The following is a 26,153-nucleotide window of genomic DNA, read 5'->3' as shown; positions in this document are numbered from 1 at the left end:
AAAATGGTGATAATTTTGCAGAGTTCGCAAAACTAAAGCACTTCTGGGTCGTCGTGAATTCCATAGGCGTACAACTTCACTTCCGCCGTTTTTTTTCGAAATTCGAGGCTTATTGTAAAAAACAGATTATACATTTATAATTCAAAGTATTGTCCATCGCTGGCCACTACTTTTTCCCATCTTTCGAGCAGCGTACGAATCCCGCGCTAAAAAAATCATCTTTTGAATTTTGTTCGAAACAAGGGATAGTCCGAGGGAGCAACGTCTGGAGAATACGGCGGGTGAGGTAGGACTTCCCATTTCAACGTTTCCAAGTATGTCTAGACCCCTTTCATGGGGTCGAGCATTATCATGCTGTAAAATAACTTTTTCATATCACTCGTTGTATTGCGGCCGTTTATCTTTCAATGCTCGGCTCAAACGCATTAATTCCGTTCGATAACGATCGCCTGTGATTGTTTCAGTCGGTTTCAACAACTCATAATACACTACGCCGAACTGGTCCCATCAAATACTGAGCATAATCTTGAAACCGTGAACGTAATAAACCTATTTTTCGTCTCCAGTAACAATGCCATGCAGAAATCCCTTCCGTCTTTGCCTTGCAAGCAGCTGTTCACAAGCAAACAAACCCCGTTCAACATCTCTCTTGGCTTCAACTCGCACGGCACCCAATTTCCTTGTTTCTGAATCATTTCCATGACTTTCAGTCGCTTTGAAATGGCTTGTTGCGTCACTCCCAATGATCCTGCCAATTCTTGTTGCCAATTTTATGAAAAGGATATGGTTGATATCGTTTTCTATCGTTAATGGCATACTTTCCAGTTCACATTGAAATAAACATTTATTTATTTCTCATGAAATACTATTTTTTTTATTGAAATGAAACCTTTTTTTCAAAAACCCTATCTATATTGGTATATCAGAATACATAAACTAAGTAGTATGAACAAAAATCATATGATAAACTTATTATAATCAGATATCGATTATTTTCAACAACTCAAATAATCTTCTCTATATATCTCCTCTGAAATGTGAATACTGTAAAAATATTCTTAATTCATCAGAAGTTTCGACGCTAAGACTATGATATATTGAGACAGAAAATAAAAAAAATTGAAAATAATTTCCAATGAAAATCTTACGGTTTCTAATATTTTACCTTCTTTCGATATTTTGGGATCTCCACATAACAAAAAGGAGACAATCATTTCATGTTAAAATTTTATTGAAACCTATTGGGTAGAAATTTTTCCCACGAATTTGATAAACCGAAATTTGTTTATTAAAATTTCAATTACCATGAATACTTAAATTTTATACTCATTCTTCAATAATCACATTTCAAAGCTATAAGCTGATAATGAATATCTTGTGAATGATATGTTTGGTTTTACAAAGTGTGAAAGTTTTAAGGGGGCGAAACCTCGTATTCATTTTGTTTTCAATATTGTAACTTTTCCAAGAAGAGGCCTAGGAGCTTTATTTATTCGATAAACCCTCTTTGATTTTCGATAAAAATTCACTCCCTAAATTTTATCGCTCTTAGTTGGTAACATCTTTCATTTTATCCTGGTGTAAAAAAGCAACTATGAATAGATTGAAAAAAATTTAATTATTGGCTTGTTCAAGAATAGCTGTTATAGAAATGAAAGACTGAACAACTATGTGACATTTAATATTGTAAAGAAAACAATAGGAGTTCACATGAAAACATTTCAACATTGAAATCAGAAAAAAAGTAATATAAAAAATAATCAGGATAAAGTATAAAGTAATACTTTCAAGTCACTTTTTCCAGAAGAGATAATTCATATGCCTAGTTTAATGTTAACAATGAAAACATTCAAACATTGAAATCAGAAAAACAGTAATATAAAAAATAATCAGGATAAAGTATAAAGTAATAATTTCAAGTCACTATTTTCAGTATAGATAATTCATATGCCTAGTTTAATGTTAAAAATGAAAACATTCAAACATTGAAATCACAAAAACAGTAATATAAAAAATAATCAGGATAAAGTATAATAATAATTTCAAGTCATTATTTTCAGAAGAGATAATTCGAGATAATTCATATGCCTAGTTCAATGTTAACAATGAATACAAGTCCAACAATTCAAAACTACAAAATTTTATTGAACATCTCTGCCAAATGGTAGTAGGAACGTCGATTTATTTTCTCCATTAGATAATGTAGACCGATTGATGGAGTTTCTCATTTTCGTGGTATCCAAATTCCAAATACGGCACTATATGAGTTCTGTCTGATCCCAGGTCAAATTAGTTCCTCCAATAGGCTTCACTATCGGCGTCTTAAGCTTCATTGTGTTAATCTTTGTCCTTTTTTTGTATTCAACGGATGAAGGCTAGTCGCGTACTGTAACTTTTATCATTGTAATTATCTCTCATATATTATCCTCATTGATTATATCGTATAGAGTACGATATCTTGATAGACAATTTTCTAATTCAATATAAATTTCGTGAAATTATTATTTGGATTTCTTCATGTCAAGCTCTCGTATATTTTGTTTTTTTTTTCTGTCCAATCATATTATAGAAGGAAATCAAATATTTATTATAGTCAAACCTGTCATACTATACAACACTAATAGTTCCTTAATCTTATCGTCAGAACAATAGAAAGAGGGAGGTTGTTCATTGCAGTCTAAACAATTAGGATCCGCTCCCTTCTCCAACAACATGCGCACTGCAGAATAAAGGCCCATTTCCACGGCGTAGTGTAGGGCAGTTTTCCCATCTTTACCTTTCAAGTTGACATCACACTTTTCATCAGTCAGCAGTAGCTGTAGCATTTCTCGGTTTTTAAGAGCTAGATAGAGATTCATATGTTCTTCGTTGTTGAACCACCATTCCCTGATGAAGTTGACATTTGCACCAGATTTCAAGAATCCTCTAACCATCTCGACGCATTCGCTTTGTATTGCGTAATTCATGAGGCAGCTCAGAAATTTCACACTGAAAAAATTCATCTCCTCATTGAATTTCAGTAAACATAAGACTGCCATAGTTTCTTGCATCTCAACTAATAGTTCCATTACTTTCTTCAAGACTTTCTCAACAGAAAATCCGACAATGTTTTCAGATAATCCAAGATCCTCAAGTTCTAAAAAAGCAGTTATGTAATATTCGAATGGATGTTGAATGCCCCAATCATTGAGGTTCGACAATGCGCCTGCGTCCAAAAGAATTTTCACAGATTTGTGGTTGAGTTCCTTGCATGCACAATGCAGTGGAGTCTCGCCAGATAGGTTGTAGCCAGGTAATAATGCAGCATCTAAACACTTTATCTGGCAAAGAATATCTAGTGCATCGGATATTGCAAGATAATGGATAGCGGAGTTTCCAAATTTGCATCGAACTGATAGATCAGCTCCTAACTTCAGCAGACAAGATAACATTGACTTCTGTTCGATAGAATTTTCATTTTTTTGGCAACACAAATGTAGAGGAGTAAGCCCTGCATTATTTTGGACATCCACATCTAGATTGCATGATTCAAACAGGATCTCTAAGATGTTCTCTAAGAAATTATTCATCACAGCTATATGAAGAATTGTGCTCCCATCAATTGATCTGGTGTTGGGATCAGCACCAAGTTCGAGCAACTTCGAAACAAGCGTTTTATCTTTATACTTAACCGCAAGATGTAGAGGAGGTGAACCGGCCCGTATGGCCTCTAACTCCACTCGTGAATAATGAGGCTCATTTACGTCCAAACCTGGAACCTCAAGCACAAGCTTCAAATATTCTTTGTTTTTATTTCGTATAGCAGCTTTAAGCACTGTATTGTGAATATCATTTCGCTGATTGACGTCAGCTCCGTACTGTAGCAGCAATTTAAATGACTCCAAATCACCGTTTTCTATTGCGTAAAGTAGGGGAGGTGAATGCAATTTATAGGGCGAATTTATTTGTGAAACTAAGCCGTGCTCCAGAAGTTCCTTCAGTATATAATTATTTTTGTGATAAATGGCAAAATGGATCAGTCCTCTTCCGTTTCTTTTCATACCTAATAGAGGATGTGCGTTGTGTCTCAGAAGCAATTCAGCAGCTTTTGGCTTGCATTTAGCCACAGCCATATCAAACGGTGTTGTACACTTATGCATTTTGGCATTCACGTTGATCCTTTTATCTTCCAATAGTTTTTCAAGAATATCGAGCATATCTTGATTTTCATCCAACACGGTGGCACTTGGGTCATCATTAGACAGAATAACATAGTAATCTTCTTGAATAGTTAGATGCAAGGGAGTATGTTTCGACGATTGTATTGCAACATTTGGATCAGCACCATGTTCGAGCAGTAAGGTAACATTTTCAACGTTTCCATTCAAAATAGCTCCACGCAGGGGTTTGTAGTAGGATCCTCCATTAACATCAGCACCATATTCAATCAGCAGTTTCATTATTTCAAAATTATTTGTCTCATTCAGAATGTTGTGATGATTATTATGACTGTTTTTGGGCTCAGGATTCGCTCCATATTTCAATAGAACCTTCAACGTCTCTAGGTCGCTTAGCCTCACAGTTTTTTTGAGACATGCTTGAAGAAAATTTTGTCGTCTTTCTGGTGACATTGGATATTCCAAAGTTGCTTCTAAAAAAAGAATTAGAATTTCAATGGTTTTTGGTCTAACCGAATATTCGAAAATTGACTGAATAACTCCCTCATAAGTAATATTTATAGCTTCAGTAGGTTGGTATTTATATTGTAATAAGAGTTTCACTAGATTAGTACTTTCGTTCATTATAGCTAGTTCAAGGGGTGTGAAGTCGTCTCCAAGAATATTTGGATCGGCCCCTCTTTTTAGCAGCGCGAGCGCCATTGATTCAACTTTATTCCAAATTGCAATATGAAGAGGAGTTATCCCATATTTCTTGCTTGACTCTGAAACTGGCAATCCACATTGGGAACGATCGATTGGGTCCATATTATCTGTATCCACACTACAGAGAAAATGACATAAAGTTGAATATGTAATATTTGGATCAGCACCGGCATCTAGCAAAATCTCCACCATTGCTGCGTCCTTATCATTCTGACAAGATATGTGCAGTGGTGTTTGTTGATACTTGTTTTGTATATTCACATCTACGTATTTCGATTGTAATAATATCTTTGCTATTTCAATTTGTTTCAGTTCACAAGCCAAATGTAGTGGAATATTACCATAATCATCTTTGATATTCACACAAGCCCCATATTTCAATAGGATCTTGACCATACCTGGCTTTTTCTTCTTCACAACTTCTATAAGCGGTCTGAAAGCCTTTTCCTGTTTATAAATAAAATGAAATCTCCATTTTGTGTCGGGATTCACTCCATTGGCCAACAGGATTTCCACTTTTTCTTCGTCATTGTCATCGATTGCTCTTTTGAAGAGATTTGTACTAATTTCTTTAGATTCGATCCTTCTGGATTTTTTCAGGAGTGCTTCGAAGATTCTAGGGTTTGCTTGACTGAAGGCAAAAGCGATGATGCTTTCTTTGTTGCGGGGTTTCCAGTCAGGATCTGCGCCTTCCTCCAACAAAATCTCAACAGCAGCCATATTGTCAGCAATAACAGCTAAATATAAAGGCGTCATTAGGTCATTGTCGACCTTATTCAACTGGGTTTGTGTACCCATATACACCAGTTTACGCAATATTGTAGTGGATTCATTTTTAGTAGAGATATGAAGGGGAATCTTTCCATCTTTTCTCGCAGCATTTAAATCAGAACGGTGTTCTAGTAATTGATAGACCCTATACCAGTTATCATTTTGGACGGCATAATGCAAAGCAGTTGCATCATCATTATCTCTAGCGTTTATTTCTATTGTTATGGAATTCTCTAGTAGGTAAGTGAATATTTCATTGTCTTCTTCGAAAACAGCTAAATGTAGAGCTGTTCGTCCATCGACTTTCCGGTGAATATTAGGGTCGATACTTGTTTGCAAAAGAATTTGTAAAATGTGTAAGTCCCTTCGTTGAATTGCCAGATGTAGGGCCGTTTCCTTATCTTCATCTGTGGTCGCATTGATATCTATTTTTCCTATGAAATAGAAACGTAGTAGTTGAAGCAGTGATCTATTAGAGGTAGATACAGCATAGTGTAAACAATTATAACCACTAAATTTGGTGTTGATATCGGAATTGTTATTTCTGAAGTATTCAATAATAACTTGTGCTATTGCATCTTTGTCCTTCATCTCTGTTATAAGAGAGTTCAGAGGAAATCCTTCCCAGTTATTATAATTCATCATTACACAAGTCACAACAAAAAACACTTAATATACAGTCTATAAACAATTCATGTCACTCGATTTGCAGTCGGAATAGTTGAAACATCTGATTAGGGATGACCAAGTGTGCATCGATGTATAAAGAACATAAAGAAACAAATACAATGTTTTTTTAGATATGTAAAACACGTTTCCAATTGTCAAATATTAACAATATACTTCCTGATTCATTTTATGAATGTCCGGATTGATGTAATTTATGATAACGGTGAAAAATATTTTTAAATCGTTCATCGAAATGAATATACCGCAATTTCAATGAGTTTGCCATCCCTGTTTCTTATGCTTCGATATGAAATATACGTGTTTATCAACTGAGAAGATTAAATTCAAAACGAATGAAAACCATATGTTGGTTTTTTCAACCGATTGATAAATTTAAATGGATTACAGGTACATTGGAATTATATGACAATCATGTTCGACCTGAATGTGAATTATAATTGTTTACGTTCGATCTAAAAATTTTGAGGTGTGAGGTATTATTGATGTATCAAATTAATAATATAATAATATTATTGTTTATTCAAAATAAACATAAAAATTACAGAGGTATTTATTTTGCGAAATATTTACCTTTGGGTAGTTTTGATGTATATGTATTTGAATTTAATTGGATTAATTTCATGTTTCGTATCATAAATTTTTTTTTACATTCTCATCCGAAATTATTTGTATTGAAGTAACAAAAGATTCTCACTACATTTTGAAAAATTATTTTTTCAAAGCTGATAATTTTAAATTTTAAATAAACAAAATCTTTGACGACTATATCTTCATTTTCAAAGGAACAATACTTTAGTGGAGACAATTTCAGAAATTGTACAATATTCATTGAAAAAATATCATAAAACTTCTTTGAATTCAGAACAGAGTTTCGTCTTTTCAGAATACGGATAAGTCTTACTTTATTTTGTAGGATTGTTATTTTGAAAATCAGTAGAATTCGACAAGAATTATGGGGAAATCAAATTTTATTTTCAACCGAATTTTTCACATATCTTGGCATTGATATTCTTCCAGGAGTTCAGAATTCACAAACGAGCTACGAAGTGGCGAGTTTTCTAATGTGTTAGAATAAGCCTTCTATATGAGTATTATATGTTATTTTCTGAATTAAATGAATTTTTGTTGAAATTAATGGCATAATTCCATAATTATTATGTTGGTTAGTAGAACTGTTTTCAGTAGGTATCACAAATTTCACAGATATAAGATAAATCCGTGACAAGAGAGTTGCGAGGATAATAAAATATAAACATGAAATATGTGTGCAACTGGGCATTCTGCACAATTTTGTTCTACAAGATATGACTTAAATAAAGACAGAATCGAAGAAAGAATTCTCTTCTCATTTGATATTGAAAGAACGAAGAGCAGATAAAGTTTTCAATGATTTTTTTTTGTGAAATGTAGAAGGAAAAATTGTTCAAACCGAGCGTCTTTACATAAGTGCAGAAAAAGACTTCTAGGTGAAAAATTCGGAATCTCTGTGGTTTCGGATAGCTATAGATAGGAATTGATATCATGATGTGTGAAGTAGGGCTGGGACTTTTTCGCTTTTTTGTATTCGAATTTTCATTCTTAAATTTATTCGATTATTCGAATAATTCATTCAAACAAATATTCATGCTTGGTTATTCATGAGTAGTCATGAATATTCAACTATTCGTTGAATATTCATTGATTATCCAGTGATTATTCAATGAATATTCAATGATTATTCAGTGATTATTCAATGAATATTCAGTGATTTTTCAATGAATATTCAGTGATTAATCGATAAATATTCAGTGATTAATCGATAAATATTCAGTCAATCTAGTGATTAAACTCATGTTTAAATGAACCAATTAAATCTGCGCGTTTTGATGAATATACCCTTAATATCATTTCCACAGTAACGTAATTGGACGTTCGCCAAAAAAATAAAGAAAAGTCAAGCTCAGTGAAATGTCATTGAATTTTTCAAAAGGCAGTGCTACGATTATAATTCTATTAATAAATAAGAAATTAAAAATTTTATTTATATTTTGATTATACGAGCCTCTTCACTTGACGTATCTCGCGAAACACCACTCGAGTTGCGCTCTCGTGACTCGGTGTATAATCGAATATTTTCTATGCTCTTATGATATTATAACTGTTTATTCAATGAATATTGAGTAAATATTCAATGATTATTCAGTTAATACTTATTCGAATATTCCACTCAAAAAACCTAGCCACCGATGATTGGACTAGATCTTCGTTGATATCCAGCAAAAAAAAAAAAAAAATATATTTTCAACAACAGATCCGACTAGGTATAAATTTAGTACCTAAGAATATATATATTTTTTCAATAATAATAATATTTATTGTTGACCCCTATTTGAGTATTAAAATCATTCTAATTTTTATGCATTTTAGGAGTATCGAAACTAAGTGATAAATCATATCTCATACTTATTTTTTTTTAATACTCTCGCTATTTTTCAAGTGGCAATAATAATTTTTACAAAATTTTTCTAGATGGCATTGCTAATATGAAGAGCTATAGCTCATATTTTTGGAAGCATTAATTTTCAAGCTTTAACACGTTTCTGAATTTGCCAATTAGATTGAATTGTCACGATTCCTGGATTTATTTAACAATTGAAATTTCGCAGAATACTCTTTCGAATTCAACATGACCCCTCTGGGATTCATATCGCATCAATCGTTCAATTCATGTTTATAAAATATAAATTTCTAAGAATTTATTGGCAATGTTTTCAATGCAATTCGGAAAAAATTTGTGGAAATTACAGACAGTTTTTTCGTAATATACAAATTGTATTCCATATGTTCACTCATTTCGATAAATACTGAATATACCAACATTCTACATATGGTTGTTTATTATTTCAATGAACCAATTTTCAGTTTGTTTTCACATATGTCTCAACATAATTTCATTTATGTCATATCAGTTTGTTATTTTGATTTAATTGCTAAGTTACCAATGAGTACATTATGCCCTTGGGAATATTTTAAATACTTTATGGCCTTTGGGCATAATGTAATTATTACATCAAAATATATATCACATTATAAATTGAAGAGGTTATATGAGTCTACTTGATGAAGGTCATTTAATATAAATATCCGAATTATTCGATATCTCTTTCATTTTTTTGATAAATAATATTTTGTCTATAAATACAATTCCAAATTGACAAAATAATGAAACCAGCCACAAGAAAAATAATGAATCATCCAAAACTGAACAAATTGAGTGAACAATTAATGAATTGAATAACAAAATTAATAGAGTGAGACGTACATTTCGAAATTTTCGTATTTTTTTTATACAATTTTTTTCTCATCAATGTCTTATAGCTCAACAAACTTACTGAATTTCAAACTTAAAACTTCTTTTCATTTCACGAACTTGCATTTTGGGAACTGTAGTCTTATTGAAAAAACTGTCCCTTTTGCAATAATAACAGTTTTTTGAAAAATTGAATTTCTATAGGATACATCAATAAGTAACTATAAGGATAGGAAAAAATTATACCCAAACCGAAGATTAAATCAAACAATAACTGAACTTAAATACTTATTTCTGTTAAAACTAGTTTTAACTATTACTAGGACTGATTTTACATGTTTTCAGAAACTTTTGTGTTTCAAAACCTTCAGCCTATCAAGCAGATGATTGAAAAGTTTGGCTCCGCTGTATGTTAAGTTGTATGCTTTGGAAAACAAAGAGTATCTTCATGTCTGTTATGCTATTCGGAAAATTTCAACATTGAATCAATAATCACGAGTTCAAAGGCAATATATTTTTCAAAGCTTTTATTGCATAATGAGAACTACCTGTTATATACCTCAAAAAAACAGATTATTGTAAGTCCTCAGAAGGGTTATATAAAATCAGTCGTCGTCCTGAATTATGAGTTTGAAAGTAAATTAGATCAATTCTGTTAACATTCAATAATAGAAAGTACCAGTAGCACCAATCAGAAAATATTTGCACTAACAACTCGAACCTCATCTTGAGTTCCGCCAGATTCGGTGCTATGATGAGAAATGAGGTATCATACCCAAAGAGCAAAATCCTAATGGAAATATAAAGTGACAGGTCATACTTATTTATATATTTGGATAGATCATTCAAAAATATAATTAATAATAAGGACTCCAGAATAGATCCCTGCGGAACACCCACGGGATATTCATTGAAATCAAGCTGATCCACACATACATGATGAAATGAGCTACTTTACATATCAGCTTCAAATCTCCTTTTCCTGGAATTCTGTAGCCAATTATTGAATGAATATTACGCTGAAAACTTCTGAACTTGTGCCAACATTTTCCTGGAATTCTTGTGGCTCTTATCCTCCCAACATCGAAGGGCCTAGCACAAGACTCAGCCCTTCAAAATATCCCCTACCTCATGTCCCGCCTCACCGTCAAAATGGAAAATTCCCAATTCTATTATTCTCACGAAAGGAAATGTATCAAGAATGCTGTTCAAACGTTCCTGCGGATACGTCAGGATTAGTCTGTGCGCGACTGCCTATCCTTATGGTCATCCTTTCCTTGATTTGCGAACGGTCCCGAATCCTTTTGAAATGGGTTCTACTTTATCCAATTCCGAGGGTTTTTCACGACTCGCAATGATCCTCGAATCTTCACTGGGCCATAGTTGCATGGGCCGAGGTCTGTTACGCATCCCGATAGAGATATAATGGAATAACACGGTGACAACTTCCTATTTCCTGTGTAGAAAATTGTTGTATTCTCTCTCGGAAGGGAAAATGGATAAGAGAAATAGATAGGGGCGGATACCAGTGGAGGCTCGTTAATATTTATCTGAATCTTAAGGGTTTTACAATAGAAGTTTAAATCTGAATATCCCGATATCTGGGCAGCTGTCACTTTTGAATTTGTCATCTTTTGATACTCGATAAGTAAAAACCATAGAGTAATGAACATATATGGAGGGAGTATATGCATTTTTTACATATCCCCAACATGGTTAGATCACGTTGTCGGATTGATTGATTGATTTAGACTATATCTCATTCGAAGTCAAACAGCTTTGATTTTAATTTTCCTCTCAATAATAATAAATCTTCATTTAGTGAAAAACACAAGTTGTTTGTTGGATTCGTAGAGTAATAAACATGGATAGTATACGAAATTTCCACATGTCCCCAACATGGTTAGATCACGTTGTCAGATTGTGATATATTTTCAAATTCACAGTTTTATTATATCATTATGAATATATATGAATGAAATATATTTATTTGAGTGATTCTCAATTAAGTATGCAAATTTGAATATTTGGAACCCGATATTTTTCCTAATTGTCGAATTGATAATAAGCAGAATTTTTATTATTTTCTGTATTTAGCTGCTGGAATCCAAGGTTTGGCAACTATTGCTCTCCTAGTGGCATCCGTTGTCAAATTTGGTAGTTTATGTTGGGGACAAAATTGGCTAACTGAAAATGACATATGCTTCCTCTATCTATGTTTATTACTCTGAGGTGAAAAATAATGTAATTTCCCAAAAAGGAAAGATAGACGCTTCAACAATGCATTGAAATTGTTAAAATTCACCATACAAAAATGGTGAATAATTAAAGTACTTTTGGGTCGTTGTGAAGCAACTTCTCGGTCGACAATCGTGAAACTGGGAGAACAATTTGAGCTTTCGGGACAAGTTAGTGATGCGAAGAATCGAAACCGAGTGCGATCCCTAAGAAGAAATGAGAATACAGCTGCTGTAGCCCGTATATAGTGTTGGCGAAAACCCAGGTTTGTCGATTCCTCGTCGATCTTGGTAATAAGACATTCCACAAACGACATTACACCGTATTTTGGATAAAAATCGGCTCTTGAGGCCTTAAAAGTTCAGTTAAAACAAGAACTCAAGCTGGTTGATCACCAGAATAATCGTATTTTTGCTGGTTGAGTCCTTGAAAAGCATCAAAATGATTCTAATTTCCATCGAAGAATCACGTTCAGTGATGGGGCCCATTTTCATCTCAGGGTTTATGTTAATAAGCAGAATTGTCGTATTTGGGGTTCGAAAAATCGATGAAAAGTTGTTGAGAAGCCTCTTCACACTCTGTTTCGTGTGGTTTTTGGGCTGATGGTGTGATTGGATCTTACTTATTGGAAAATAAAGCTGGTGCAACTGTTACGGTGAATGAATTATTATACCGAGCAATAACTAAAGATTTTTTTATTGCCGGAATTGAAAGATATCGATGTGGACGACGTTTATTTACAACGAGACGGCGCTACGTACCACATGGTCAACGCAATAAAAGCAATTTTGAAAAAATGATTGCAGGCCGTGTTATTTTCCTGAATGGTAATCACAATGGACTAGTTTTCATTTTTTGTTAAGGATTTATTCTAAAAATTTAAGTAAAATGAAACAAAAGTGTGGAAGAATCATCGAAATATCTCTAGAAATGAAAAAGTTATGGGACTTTGAAGTTGCGCTTGGAAGAATAATTTCATAGTACGTAGCGTCTAGTGAGTGACGTCACGCCACTTACACGAGGCGACTGGTATTCGCAGAGTGCTTACGAATTCATTGGTGTACAATCACTTGTGCTATTCGTGTTGTGTTTTGTTCGTTACACGATGGCTAAAATAAAAAAAAATCCTACAAATATTATATTGTGTCTATGTGTGCAAGCACGACAATTAAAAACCCCAATAAATTGTTTTTTCATGTACCAAATGACATGAATCGAAGGAAGAAGTGGTGCAAATTAATGAGGCGTGACTTAATTGCACCTAAAACTACTTCATATGTGTGTGAAGATCATGTTGATGTAAGTACCTATCAGTACTAGCTGTCTATTTCTGATAATAAAAATACTAAGGTGTAAGTTGGTTTGAAATAAGTTATTGAGTAAAAATAACTTTGTCCTTTCACGAAGCCTTCCTCCATTATGGTGACATAAAAACAAAACTCGAGTTAAAACTACACTGTACAACTACAAACGGCGCGAGAGCCTTGGCGCGGCTAAGTATTTAAACGTAATTTATGGTGTAGCGATCACAGGCAAGTGGCATGACGTCACAGACGAGTCGGAGACCAAAGACGTTCCGCGCTAAAATACGTAAATTTAAATAATCTATTTCTCAGTCATTTATTGATGAATTTTCAAAATTTTTTCACTGATTTATCAGTTTTGCTTTATATTTTAATTCTATCGTGTCAAATATCACTGTCTACCTTCGGTAGCACAGTGGTTTGGGAGACGGCTGTGATGCTGAAGGTACCGGGTTCGAATCCCGGCTAGGTCATGGATGTTATGGTATGATGAGGTTACATGTAAGAGTAGCTTCAAGCTAAATGTCGCCTTGTTGTATCTAATTGAAGAATAAAGTCGTTAAAAAAAAAAAAAAAATAAAAAAAAAAATTAAAAAAAAAATATAGTATTATAAACATCACTAAACTGGTCCATTGGCTAGCGAGATCTTGTGATTTAACATCATTACACTTTTTTTAAGGCCATTTAAAAGATAAGGTTTACTTCAATGCTCCACAATCGATTTAAGATTTTAAAGATGGAATTTGTGGAGAAAGTAGTAGCCTGTAGAGATATGAAAATATTTTAGGGGGAAAGATCATCGTCTCAAATTCCTACATGCAAATTTTAGCACAGTATTATGATTAGTTTTCCATAAACGCCTAATAGACCATCGCGCTGAATCTCCCTGTATACTGAATATACTGAACGACTTAAGAAATTTTCTGACCCGGCTTCATAGCACCCCCGGATTTTTTTAATCAAGTTAAAAATTAATAATTCCTATAGTGGGAAGGATGAAAAATCCGTGGATTCTCATCGCTACATCCATGTTTTGCTTTAATTCCTGACGATTCGAACGGAATAACAGCGTCATTCAGATTTCAGCGTGTCAAACGCAATCAGCGTTCGGTGAAAAGTTCCGAGAACTAGTTTCAGCCTCTGCGTCATTCCCAGGACGAAAACAGTCCCGTTCTTGTGTCTGTGCATAAAACAAATTCGGTAACGAGAAGGACAACATTTGACGAGCTATCAAACATTGCAAATAGTTTGGAAAGTTTCCGTTTCCTGAAAACGATATGTATGACGGTCGAGAGAAGGTAGTGAGCAACATTGTTGCCACGAAGTTGGGAAGCGAATTCATTTTATGGATGGATATAAGCCAGTGGCGGCCCGCCAGTGATGGCCTTGCCTGAAACAAGAAATCGAAATTGAGTAATCATGTCAAATTCCATTCCATACTTGGTCATACTATATTATTCAATATTTTCCGTTTATTCACAATGATTTCTTCAAAAACTCTGATAATCAGGTATAATATACCTACTAAAGAAAGAGCCCACGACAGCCAGTCCTTCGTCATTTCATAAAAGCTGAAAGTTTTTCTGTGCCCTAGACAAGTAAAGACGACTAGCGACTTTAGAGTTTGGGTTGTGGTTACTTTGGCAGGTTATGGGTAGTAAAGGTGTATGAAATAGTAGCTTAAATGCGTTAAAATATAAACCTCAATTTTCGGGATAACTTAAGAAAACTTGTCATACATTGTCTGACACTTATGACGGTTGCTAACCCCTGCCAGACACTGCTAAACTTTACTTAATTTACATGATTAAATATTTCTTTACGTGTGGAAATTCTTAATTTTTTGTGTTTCATAATATTAAAACAAAATTTTTATTTCGTATTACATGTCCCCAAGTAACATACAGGGTGGCCACTTTTTTAATGGGATTGTATTGGTAACTTTTAAACCATAAGAGTTAGAAGGTCGGTCAAATGGACAAAAAGTTGCATGCATAGAAGCATTATCAAGCAGTTCAAACAAATCGAAATTATCAGGGCCGGTTTTCGAGATATCATAAGAAAAGTAAATTATGTCATTTTGATTTTTCTTTTTTTCCCACTTCATTTCAAATATCATCAAAAAATTTTACAAGAATTTTTTATTTGACAGTAAATTATCCTCAATTTGACGTAATCAGATTTCGTATCCAACGTTTCGTACTCTCTGGGCCACCCTCAACCTCATTTTTTTCAATACGGACCTGCATATTTTATGACATTTTTCGAAATAACTTTTAACGCTGAAATCAATATATCATACAATGTCATTCAAAGTAGATTTTCAGGTGATTTTTACCCTTATCCAATTTTCTTTGGGTCGGATCTGTATTACCTTCATTTAGTTTAATTAACAACATGCAATATGCAATAAATTTCGATAAGATAATCAACTTACCCATCTTGAACTGTATGGAACATATTAGAATCAAAGCAAGAAACCAGTATACTGGTTTCTTGGTTCTTCTTTTATAATAATCATTTAAATATTTCAATTCATAATAATTAAACGAAAGTATCATTTAATGAAAGAAAAATATAAATGATTATTCGAAAGTAAATGAAAGTTAATGAAGTAAGTGTTCGAAATGTCCACCATTTTGTAAAATGCACTTTACGGTTCTTGAACCCATACTTCTTACTTCTTCTACATTTGCTTGTTTGGTCTCATTGAATACCTTCCAAAACATTCTCAATTTTCTCGCGAGGTATCACTATTGTTGTATTTGTCATTTGTTCTGTTGAAACAAATTACAGAATCGAACTTTATTTTGAGAGCATTAGGATATAATTTTTGCAAGGCTTGGTATTCAAATTTAAAATCATTGTATTCGCGTCTCTTGACTATTTGATTAAAAGCAGTTTTTGAAAAATTCCATTCACTGGCCACAGTTCTCGATTTTTTTTTCTGGGTTCGACTGAATTTGGGTCAGAACATTGATATCGTTAATAGACTTGTTTTTTCTTACATACACACCATTAAATTTGGATGAGGGTCGAAATCACCTGAAAATCAACTTTGAATGACATTGTATGATATATCGTTAAATTCAGCGTTAAAAGTTATTTCTAAAAAAGTCATAAAATATGCATGTCCGTATTGAAAAAAATGAGGTTGAGGGTGGCCCAGAGAGTATGAAACGTTGGATACGAAATCTGATTACGTCAAATTGAGGATAATTTACTGTCGAATAAAAAATTCCTGTAACATTTTTTTATAATTTTTGAAATAAAGTGGGAAAAAAAAGAAAAATCAAAATGACATAATTTACTTTTCTTATTATATCTCCATAACCGGCCCTGATAATATCGATTTCTTTGAAATGCTTGATAATAATGCTTCTATGCATGCAACTTTTTCTCCATTTGACCGACCTCCTAACTCTTATGGTTTAAAAGTTACCAATACAATCCCATTGAAAAAGTGGCCACCCTGTACATAAAATTTAGCTTTTATTCTATAACGAGAGTATAATTGTATTTATAAAAGTTAGGGTGTCTGGCAGGGGTTAGCAATTGTCATAAGTGCCCGGCAATGGATGACGAGTTTTCTTGAGTTTTCCCGAAGAAAATATAAAAAAATTGAGCTCTATACTTCAACGAACCTGTTACTTGCCGAAGTAACCAAACTCTATGGTCGCTGGTCGTCTTTACCAGTGTAAGGGAGATGCACAGAAAAACTTTCAGCTTTGTTAAGATATTAAATCTTGTTCTTCAACATATATACCAAAGTCGACATATTTTAAACCTTCATTCTTGCAGGTAACAATGTGAGACATGGTGTTGTCGTATTTGCATGAGGGTATCACACTTTATTTCCCTTGTTTGGATTCTGTTACGGAGTACAGACTTCATAAAATACAAAATCCATGTTGTAAGTTCATTAAAAATTTTCCAATAAGTGATTACATTTCGACCTTGAAAAATAAGGTATATTTCAAGATAAATCAATGAATGTTTATTTCATTGTGAAGAAAAAGGTTTAAGGTCTAGTATCGTTTGTGGATCATTGGCATGAACCTAATATTTCACGAGGTCCCAAAAAATGTCTGAAGATTTTAAATCACAATATCTTGGTGGTCAATTTTGAACACCTCTCCGAAAAATAATTCGACTAGGAAACATTTTTCGAAAAATTGCGATTGTGTCGTTGTTGAAAATAAACGTCGTCCACATCAATATCTTCTAATTCCAGCCATAAAAATTATCAATCATAGATAGTCCTTCACTGTACCAATGAGGCAACGGCCTCATTTTCGAATAATTAAGGTCCAATCACACCACCAGCCCAAAACTCGAGACACGTTTAGGACGGAGGGGCTTCTCAACAATCGTTCTTGGTATTTTCTGAGCCTCAAATACGACAATTCTGCTTACTAACATCATCTCCAAGGTGAAAATGGACCTCATCATTGAAGATGATAATACGATTACAATCCGGATCATTTTGATGCGTTTCAAGGACCCAATCAACGAAGATACGATGTTGCTGGTGATCGACCAGCTTGAGTTCTTGCTTTAATTGAAAATTAGAAGCCTTAAGACCTAAATATTTATGCAAAATACGTAGTAATGGCGTTTGTGGAATGTCTGATTTCCAAGATCGACGATGAATCCACAAACTTGGATTTTGTCATCACTACGGATTACAGCAGCAATGTTCTTAGTTGTTCTTGAGTGACGCACACAGTTTCTATCTTCATATAGCATACCAATCCCAACAGCTCAAATTTTTCCAACAGTTTCACTATTGCAGGACGAGAAGGTGCTTCACTACGACCCAAAAGTGCTTCAGTTTTGCAAATGGTAACTGCAAAATTTTCGTTTAGTGAAATTCAACAATTTCTGTGCGTTGTTGAAGCATTAATCGTTCAATCTTTAATGAAGGCGGAGTATTTACTTGTCAAATGTCAAAATATGACAGCTCCAAAAGTGACAGTTGCACAGATAACGGGATAAAATAAAACCCCTTTTTGATAACACAATGTTCAGCAGTATGTGTCGAATAATTTCTGAGATATCGAACGCCCCGCTTATAATCGATTATATTGCTCAAAAAAAAGTACTATGAACTCAAGAGATGTTCCGAACAAACAGGAAGAACACGTCATTCTCGAATGTCCCATAAACGATTTTATATGGTGAATATAGGATCATTTTTATTGAAGTTTAGTGACCATTTCCAAATTTTACGTCGGCCTACGCTATTAGGTTGGATTTCAGACTATAAAATTGAGAGAAATTATTATTCAGTTAATAAATTGGAGCTCTGTCGAACACATCAAATCCATTCAGTTTTCCGCTGAGTCATAAAAAATTGGCTTTCAAGGTATATGGGGTCGTCATATGAACATATGGTGAACGCTTCGAATGTGTTTTAAATATACCTACATCACGTTCAGATGAATGATCTCTCAAAATAAATATGATGAAATATTTTCTTGCAAGTATAAGTGAATATCATCTTTTTTATTGATGTTCGAAATTAGTCTTAACGTTATAAATTAATTAGATAAACATATTCTTGAATTTGCAGAAAAGCTCTGAAATATCGAAATAATTCATACCTATTACCGGATTATAAGAAACGTCCTGGATTAGGGAACTGAGAGTGAAATCAATTTGAAATAAATAAAGGTTATTTTTATTTTTGTTCCTTTGCGTTCACTGTTTCGTTTGCTGTTAGAAATTTCGATGAAATCTCTAGGAAAATTTTGATCCAAGAACCACCGACGATGCTGAACACTCTGGTTGTTTCGAAAAACATCAGAAAAGTTCAATATTTTATCCAACAAACAATATGGATTTCGAAGTGGTGTATCGACACAGGATGCCATATTACACCTAAGATCCAAAATGTATAAAGCAATGGATACTGATAAGATGGCTTTGAGTGTGTTCATTGATCTTTCAAAAGCGTTCGACATCGTTAGCCATGCACTATTACTTAAATCTTCGGAAGATGTGGGTATCAGAGGCGTTGCACTACAGTTATTCAAAACGTATTTTACAAGAAGATATCAGTTAGTGCAAATTAATAACATCAGAAACGAGCAATAGGAAATTACCTTCGGTTTACCCCAAGGGGTGCTGGAAACCCCAACATTTATTTGAATGATCTTTTCCCAGTTCCTAAGACCGGAGAAATCATAGCATACGCTGATGATACTTGCATCTTCTATGAAGAAGAAAACTGAAAAAAGGCAAAATCAAAAATGTTTTTACAGTAAATTATTAACCATTAACTCCACAAAAACATTATTCCTTCCCACATATATTGACAGTAGAACACGGATATATAAGTGCTGTTACAGAATTCAAATACCTGGATGTTGTCTTTGATACAAATATGAAATGGGATAAACACATCAAACATGTTATTAAGAAAGTTAGATTTCTATTATTCAAATTCAAAGTTCTATACGACAGATTCTCAATCCTGAAATGCTACACACAGTTTATATCTCAATAGTCCAGCCACATCTAATGTATGGTATAGGAAATATCATGGGGTGATGTTGGTAAAACTACTTTGACCAATCTTGAAGTTGTTCAAAGAAAAGATCATTATGTCGTGTATGAAAAAAATTTTACCTATCCATCCAATCTTTCAGGAAAGCTCTATAATGGACATACGGCAGCTAAAGGTACTACTATTTCACGAACATCTACCAACATAAAAATAAACATCAACTTAAAAATTACGATCATGATTACAACACAAGAAACAAAAATAAAACATATGTACTGAAAAAGACAAAGAGAGCGACTGGCCAAAAATGTTACACATATCAAGCCCCTAGACTATATAACAGACTACCAGACTATATTAAAGCAGAAAATACATTAAAAAACTTCAAAAATCAACTTAAAAGTTTTATTTCTGAAAACTCTAGAGAAATGGTTCACAGAATAGTAGAATGAATGAGAATATGATGCATACACTGTCCTGGTTGGTAATACTTACACCTATTTTATTTGCTTGATGAGCTCTTTGAGGGCGCTTCAGTAAAAGACCGACTGAATTTGCTTATATAATTTACTCCATCTGTCCTAGTCTAAATGATCCCCTCACCTTGTTTTATTCTACTGTGATTTATATATTTCATTGGTTGGTTTCATTAGTTTAAATGATTATGTTATTATTATTTTCAATATATATTATCATTGTTGCAGTTGTTCTCGTCTTATATTCATGTGTTCATAGGTATGTCATGCTCAGGTCTGACTTTCAGTGATTTCTTCTTTGGTTTATTTATTTATTTATCATTACAGATTCATTGTATTATAGTTTCTGAAATGGTTTTGAGTGATCGTGAATACAAGTGGCGTGAGATAGCAGTAGAGTTCAAAATATTAGAAGGTAGTGTATTCGCAATTTTGCGTGAACATATGTTTTTGAAATAGCTTTGCTCGAAATGGATGCCGAGCTTGCTCAACATTAATGAAAAACAACAATGCATCATTGATTCTGAACAGTGAACACTGTCAATATGTGCAGTGGATGAATACTGAGTCAATAAGAGCTCAGCTGAGTGGAAAGCACTTGATGAAAGACCAAATCCATAAAGATCCCAAATTTTAGCTAGCAAGATTATCGGGGATGTGCATGGTATGCTATTCATTGACCATCTTGAAAAGGGTAAAACTATCAAAATAGAATATTATATTACGTTTTCGGATCGATTGAGTTCCGCAATTCGAGAAAAACGTCCTCAAATGTAAAAAAAAATTCTTTTCCACCAAAACAATGCTCTTTGTCACAAATCGATGAAAACCATGGTCATATGAATTAAGTGTCTAACTGCTTGACTAGCCAGCCGATCTTACAGCTCTGACCCCCTAATGAATACTAGTTTTCAGTAGACCTCGAAGAATATTCCAGGGAATGAAATTTAGCACTAATGAAGAAGTAATTGCCAAGGTGAAAGACTACTTTGAAAGCAAAGACGAATCTTTTCACAGGAAAGACATGGGGAAGTTAGAGAAGCGTTGGAGTACATATGTATGAGTTATTGGTTTGAGACCTTTTTTAATGATGAACTATTTTCTTGACAGGGTTGAAGGTCAGGTTGTTGGAACAAAAACCACTTCTCAGACCATTGCCGACATGTTTCGATTTTATTCAAAAATCTTCTTCAGGGCTCTATAATAAATTACAAGATTTTTTTTTTTAAAAACACTAATAAATAAATCATGTTGGAATATACAATGGGACATTACAATTGAATAAATAATTACATGAATATCTGAACAGTACAATGCAAAAAAGGAATTTTTTATAAAACGAATAGTGAGAGAAACACGAAAAACAATCCAGCCCAGCATACAGGTACTTGATGATTTTACATTAAAAAGGGGAAACCAACTACTTACAGTCTATTTGCGGTTTTTTTGTCAGAATCATGAAATATATGAAATAAATATCACTTTTTGACACCATCAAATTACAATCTAAAACGAACGAAATGATAAAACGGGAACAGACCACTCTGATAATACATATGTTATAAGTAAATAATGAATAATGTTTATATCTACATACATGACATTGACATTCAATTTGAATAATTAGTTCAAGTTATTTTTCTTTTTATTTTGTTGATGAGATAGTAATAGGCCGTATTCAAACTTTCAATGTCTGTTCTCCTGTTAATGGATTTTTCATCTTGTTTAATTGAGATCATTTCATGTAGCAAGCGTTTCTTTAAAATTTTTTGGTGTCCTAATATTTTTATTGAATCGATGTTAAAATCAAAAGAATGGAGTGTATTTGACACATGTTCAGCTAGAGCGGTGTTGTTCTCCTTTTTCTTTTTTAGAGGGTTGAGTATGTTGAGGGAATCTCTCTTATGTTCAGAGATTCTGTCTTTAAGATATCGACCTGTTTGTCCTATATATGTAGATTGACAATCCTTGCAACAAATCTTGTAGATAACATTACTCAACAATTCTTTTTGAGTTGTAATCTTTAACCTTGAGAAAAGCTTTCTGTTTGTGTTATCAGATCGAAAAGCTATGTCGACACCAAGCGATGAAATAATTCTTTTGATCTGCTCAGATAAACCCCCAACGTAAGTCAAGGCGTAAAATTTTTTGTTTTCAATTATTTCGTCTTGAATCCGTTCCCGATTTCTCCTGTAAATAATTTCTTCAATAATCTTGGTGGGATAGTCATTTTTCTGTAAAATAGATTTTATTTGGTTCAAGTTATCTTGGTGAAATTCTGGAGATGACAGTTTCAGAGCTCTATTTTTCAAATTGTTGACAATATTAATTTTCTGTGTGATAGTGTGTTTTGAATTAAAATTTAAAACTCTGCCGGAAAAAGTAGGTTTTCGATACCAATTATATTTTATTTCATTACTGCGTCTTATCAGCAAAACGTCCAGAAAAGGTAAGGTGCCCTCCTGTGATTCGATTTTTTGATTTTAACATCGATTTGTAGTGACTCGGTTTGCTCAGAGATGGCGCCATGGTCGTAATGCGCCACACAACATCGGCCCCGGCGTATTTATAGGGGTCGACGCAAAGCAACCGATTCACTTCTCACCCGATGGGTGGGAAGGTGTGTCTTAGGCAGAGATCGCTGGATAGCCTAACCGATGAGTCCACCAGCGATCTCGGGACGAAACACAATGCCCCCGGGAGAGGGCGCACCTAAATATTAGCTCGAGAAAGACTCGCTAAATTGGTGACCCCGACGTGATGACGGAAGGCTGCGGCGTTGGAGCGCAGAGGCGACTCACTGCCCCGCTCAACGTTACGGCTGCTGGGGTGTCCATCGGAGACTGGAGCCGATGGCACGCCGAGCCTCGTTTTTTTCGTCATCACAGCACGCAAGCGCTCTCTCCCCCCTGGGACCACCTGCGTACCTCCTCCTCAGGAGGGTCTTCGTTACTGGTGAGGGGGTGTGTAGTGACTCGGTTTGCTCAGAGATGGCGCCATGGTCGTAATGCGCCACACAACATCGGCCCCGGCGTATTTATAGGGGTCGACGCAAAGCAACCGATTCACTTCTCACCCGATGGGTGGGAAGGTGTGTCTTAGGCAGAGATCGCTGGATAGCCTAACCGATGAGTCCACCAGCGATCTCGGGACGAAACACAATGCCCCCGGGAGAGGGCGCACCTAAATATTAGCTCGAGAAAGACTCGCTAAAGATTCAATAAAAATATTAGGACACCAAAAAATTTTAAAGAAACGCTTGCTACATGAAATGATCTCAATTAAACAAGATGAAAAATCCATTAACAGGAGAACAGACATTGAAAGTTTGAATACGGCCTATTACTATCTCATCAACAAAATAAAAAGAAAAATAACTTGAACTAATTATTCAAATTGAATGTCAATGTCATGTATGTAGATATAAACATTATTCATTATTTACTTATAACATATGTATTATCAGAGTGGTCTGTTCCCGTTTTATCATTTCGTTCGTTTTAGATTGTAATTTGATGGTGTCAAAAAGTGATATTTATTTCATATATTTCATGATTCTGACAAAAAAACCGCAAATAGACTGTAAGTAGTTGGTTTCCCCTTTTTAATGTAAAATCATCAAGTACCTGTATGCTGGGCTGGATTGTTTTTAGTGTTTCTCTCACTATTCGTTTTTTAAAAAATTCCTTTTTTGCATTGTACTGTTCAGATATTCATGTAATTATTTATTCAATTGTAATGTCCCATTGTATATTCCAACATGATTTATTTATTAGTGTTTTTAAAAAAAAAAATCTTGTAATTTATTATAGAGCCCTGAAGAAGATTTTTGAATAAAATCGAAACATGTCGGCAATGGTCTGAGAAGTGGTTTTTGTTCCAACAACCTGACCTTCAACCCTGTCAAGAAAATAGTACATATGTATATCAATTTTGAAGGTGACTATGTTGCCGAATAAAGTCTAATTTCTTGAAAAAAAAGTATTTTACTGGTTTGTTTACAAGTTTCATCGAAGTTTCAAATAACTCTGTATAGGAGATTGGAAGTTTCTCGTTTCAATCATTCGGCATTTTAGGACTCCTGCGACCAAACTAATCAAATGAATTATTCCATAATTAGCCAATTTATTATAGTTCCGTTTGGGTTTCCGATATCTGACCACTTCGAAGTGGAAAACCTGAAACCATTCATTTCCTGGAAAATCCAAGAAATCCTCTGTGGCCAGCTTACAGACGGCAAGATTTAGTGCTCTAGCCTTTGCTGAATTCCTTGTTTCCACTATTTCCACGCTGTCTGTGCCTCAGGTTCAACAACACGGGAGTTACTGTCAAAACTACGACGCTGTAAATCAATTTGTGGTAGCGTGATGGAAGACCAACTCCAACCACGCCCCTGAAGGATAATAGACCGTATTTTATCCCAGACTAATTAAATATTTATAAATCAAGTCGTATGGCATGAATTCAGATTATTATAGGGTTGCGGATGTATAATTGTCTTCTTTTATACAACTTCAGGTCACGCTGAGATATGCATCTGGGGGCTGTTGGATGAGCAAGTCGGGAAATTTTGTTTTGGATTCCGATGGAAGTTGAGGCTTTTGAGCACATGGCGTTCTCCCAAATGAGGACTTTATCATTTTCGAATAATTAGACGAGAATGAACTCAAACGATGAGGTTCTATTTACTGATGACTTGAGTCTGTCTGTCCGTCTGTTCGGAATTCGAATGCCGTATTTGAGATTCATTAACAGTATACCCTACAGAGTTGACAAATATTCAGGTTTGTCGATTCCTCTTAGAGCTTCGGAATTAAACCTTTGTTGTATATTAGGTGTAGTTAAAAGAAATCCATTATTTTTCCAATAGATGGCTTCACTAGATGGCTTTAAAAAGATGAGATTTCGTAGTACAAAAACTTTTTTGACAGTTTTGCGATTAGTTTACTCAGTTCAAAGATAGATACTAGCGAAGGGAAAATACGCTATATTTTACAGTTTTCCTTCGATAAAGACGAAAATGCAAGCCAGGAATCTGAGAATATAAATAATGTTTATGGTCCTGATACTGTAACATTCTATCACGTGCAATTTTGGTTTCGTCTATTCCGTTCCGGTAATTTCGGTGTTAAATATGCACCGCGCACTGGAAGGCCAATTTGTCGATAAAATCAAGGACATTGTCGAGTCCGAACGTCATGTGAACACTGTTTCGATTGCCCAAGAGATGAAGATTGCACAAACATTTTTTGTAACCATTTTCATTAGGATGATCTCAAGAAGATGCTGGATGTATGGGTACAACACGAGTTAACGCAAAAAACTACATGGACCGAATTTCTATATGCGAATCACTGTTGAACCGCAATAAGATCCACCCATTTTAGATGCGGTTGGTGACCGGTGATGAAAAGTGGATCACTTACGACAACGTCAAGCGAAAACGGCCGTGGTCGAAACGTGGAGAACCGGCGGAAACGATGGCCAAGCTAGGATTGACGGCCAGGAAGGTTTTGCTGTGTGTTTGCTGGGATTATCTGCTATGAGCTACTCCCCTACGACACGACTGTTAACTCGAAACTGTACTGTCAACCATTGGACTGTTTGAAGGAAGTAATCGCCTAGAAGTGGCTAGTTTCCGCTAATAGGAGAGGAATTGTGTTCCATCAGGACAACGACAGGCCACACACAACGATTATAACTCGCCAGAACCTCCTGGAGCTTGGTTGTGAGGTTCTTATGTATCCACCTTATAGTCCGGACCTGGTACCAAGTGATTACCATCTGTTCTTGTCCATGAAAAACAATTGTGCTGTTGAAAAATTTGCTTGAATAGAAGCTTGTGAAAATCGACTGTCTCAATTTTTTGCCAATAGGGATGCCAATCTTCTATGAGAGAGGCATAATGATATTAGCTTCAAAATGGCAACAAGTCATTGAACAAAACGACGAATATTTGACCTAAATCGTATTATTCTAACAATGGTGATTAAAGCCTTGTTTTTCATTCG

General features: G+C 34.5%; 3 protein-coding genes across 3 annotated transcripts in view; 1 reads left to right on the top strand and 2 right to left on the bottom strand.

The window, feature by feature from the left end:
* Window positions 1–26,153, bottom strand: part of LOC123677858 (pseudouridine-metabolizing bifunctional protein C1861.05) — a 412,482-nt gene that overhangs the window by 108,501 nt on the left and 277,828 nt on the right. The gene's annotated exons all lie outside the window — the stretch shown is intronic.
* The window catches only part of LOC123677861 (tetraspanin-9-like), a 332,267-nt gene that overhangs the window by 81,625 nt on the left and 224,489 nt on the right, over window positions 1–26,153 (top strand). The gene's annotated exons all lie outside the window — the stretch shown is intronic.
* On the bottom strand, window positions 1,666–6,371 carry LOC123677855 (serine/threonine-protein phosphatase 6 regulatory ankyrin repeat subunit B-like). The gene has a single exon (XM_045614585.1). The coding sequence runs from the start codon at window positions 6,276–6,278 to the stop codon at window positions 2,577–2,579; it is 3,702 nt and encodes a 1,233-aa protein (XP_045470541.1). The 5' UTR covers window positions 6,279–6,371; the 3' UTR covers window positions 1,666–2,576.

This window comes from Harmonia axyridis, chromosome 4, assembly GCF_914767665.1.
Source record: "Harmonia axyridis chromosome 4, icHarAxyr1.1, whole genome shotgun sequence".
NCBI lineage: Eukaryota > Metazoa > Arthropoda > Insecta > Coleoptera > Coccinellidae > Harmonia > Harmonia axyridis.
Note: the sequence above shows the minus strand (reverse complement) of the source record. Positions and strands in the feature narration are given on the sequence as shown.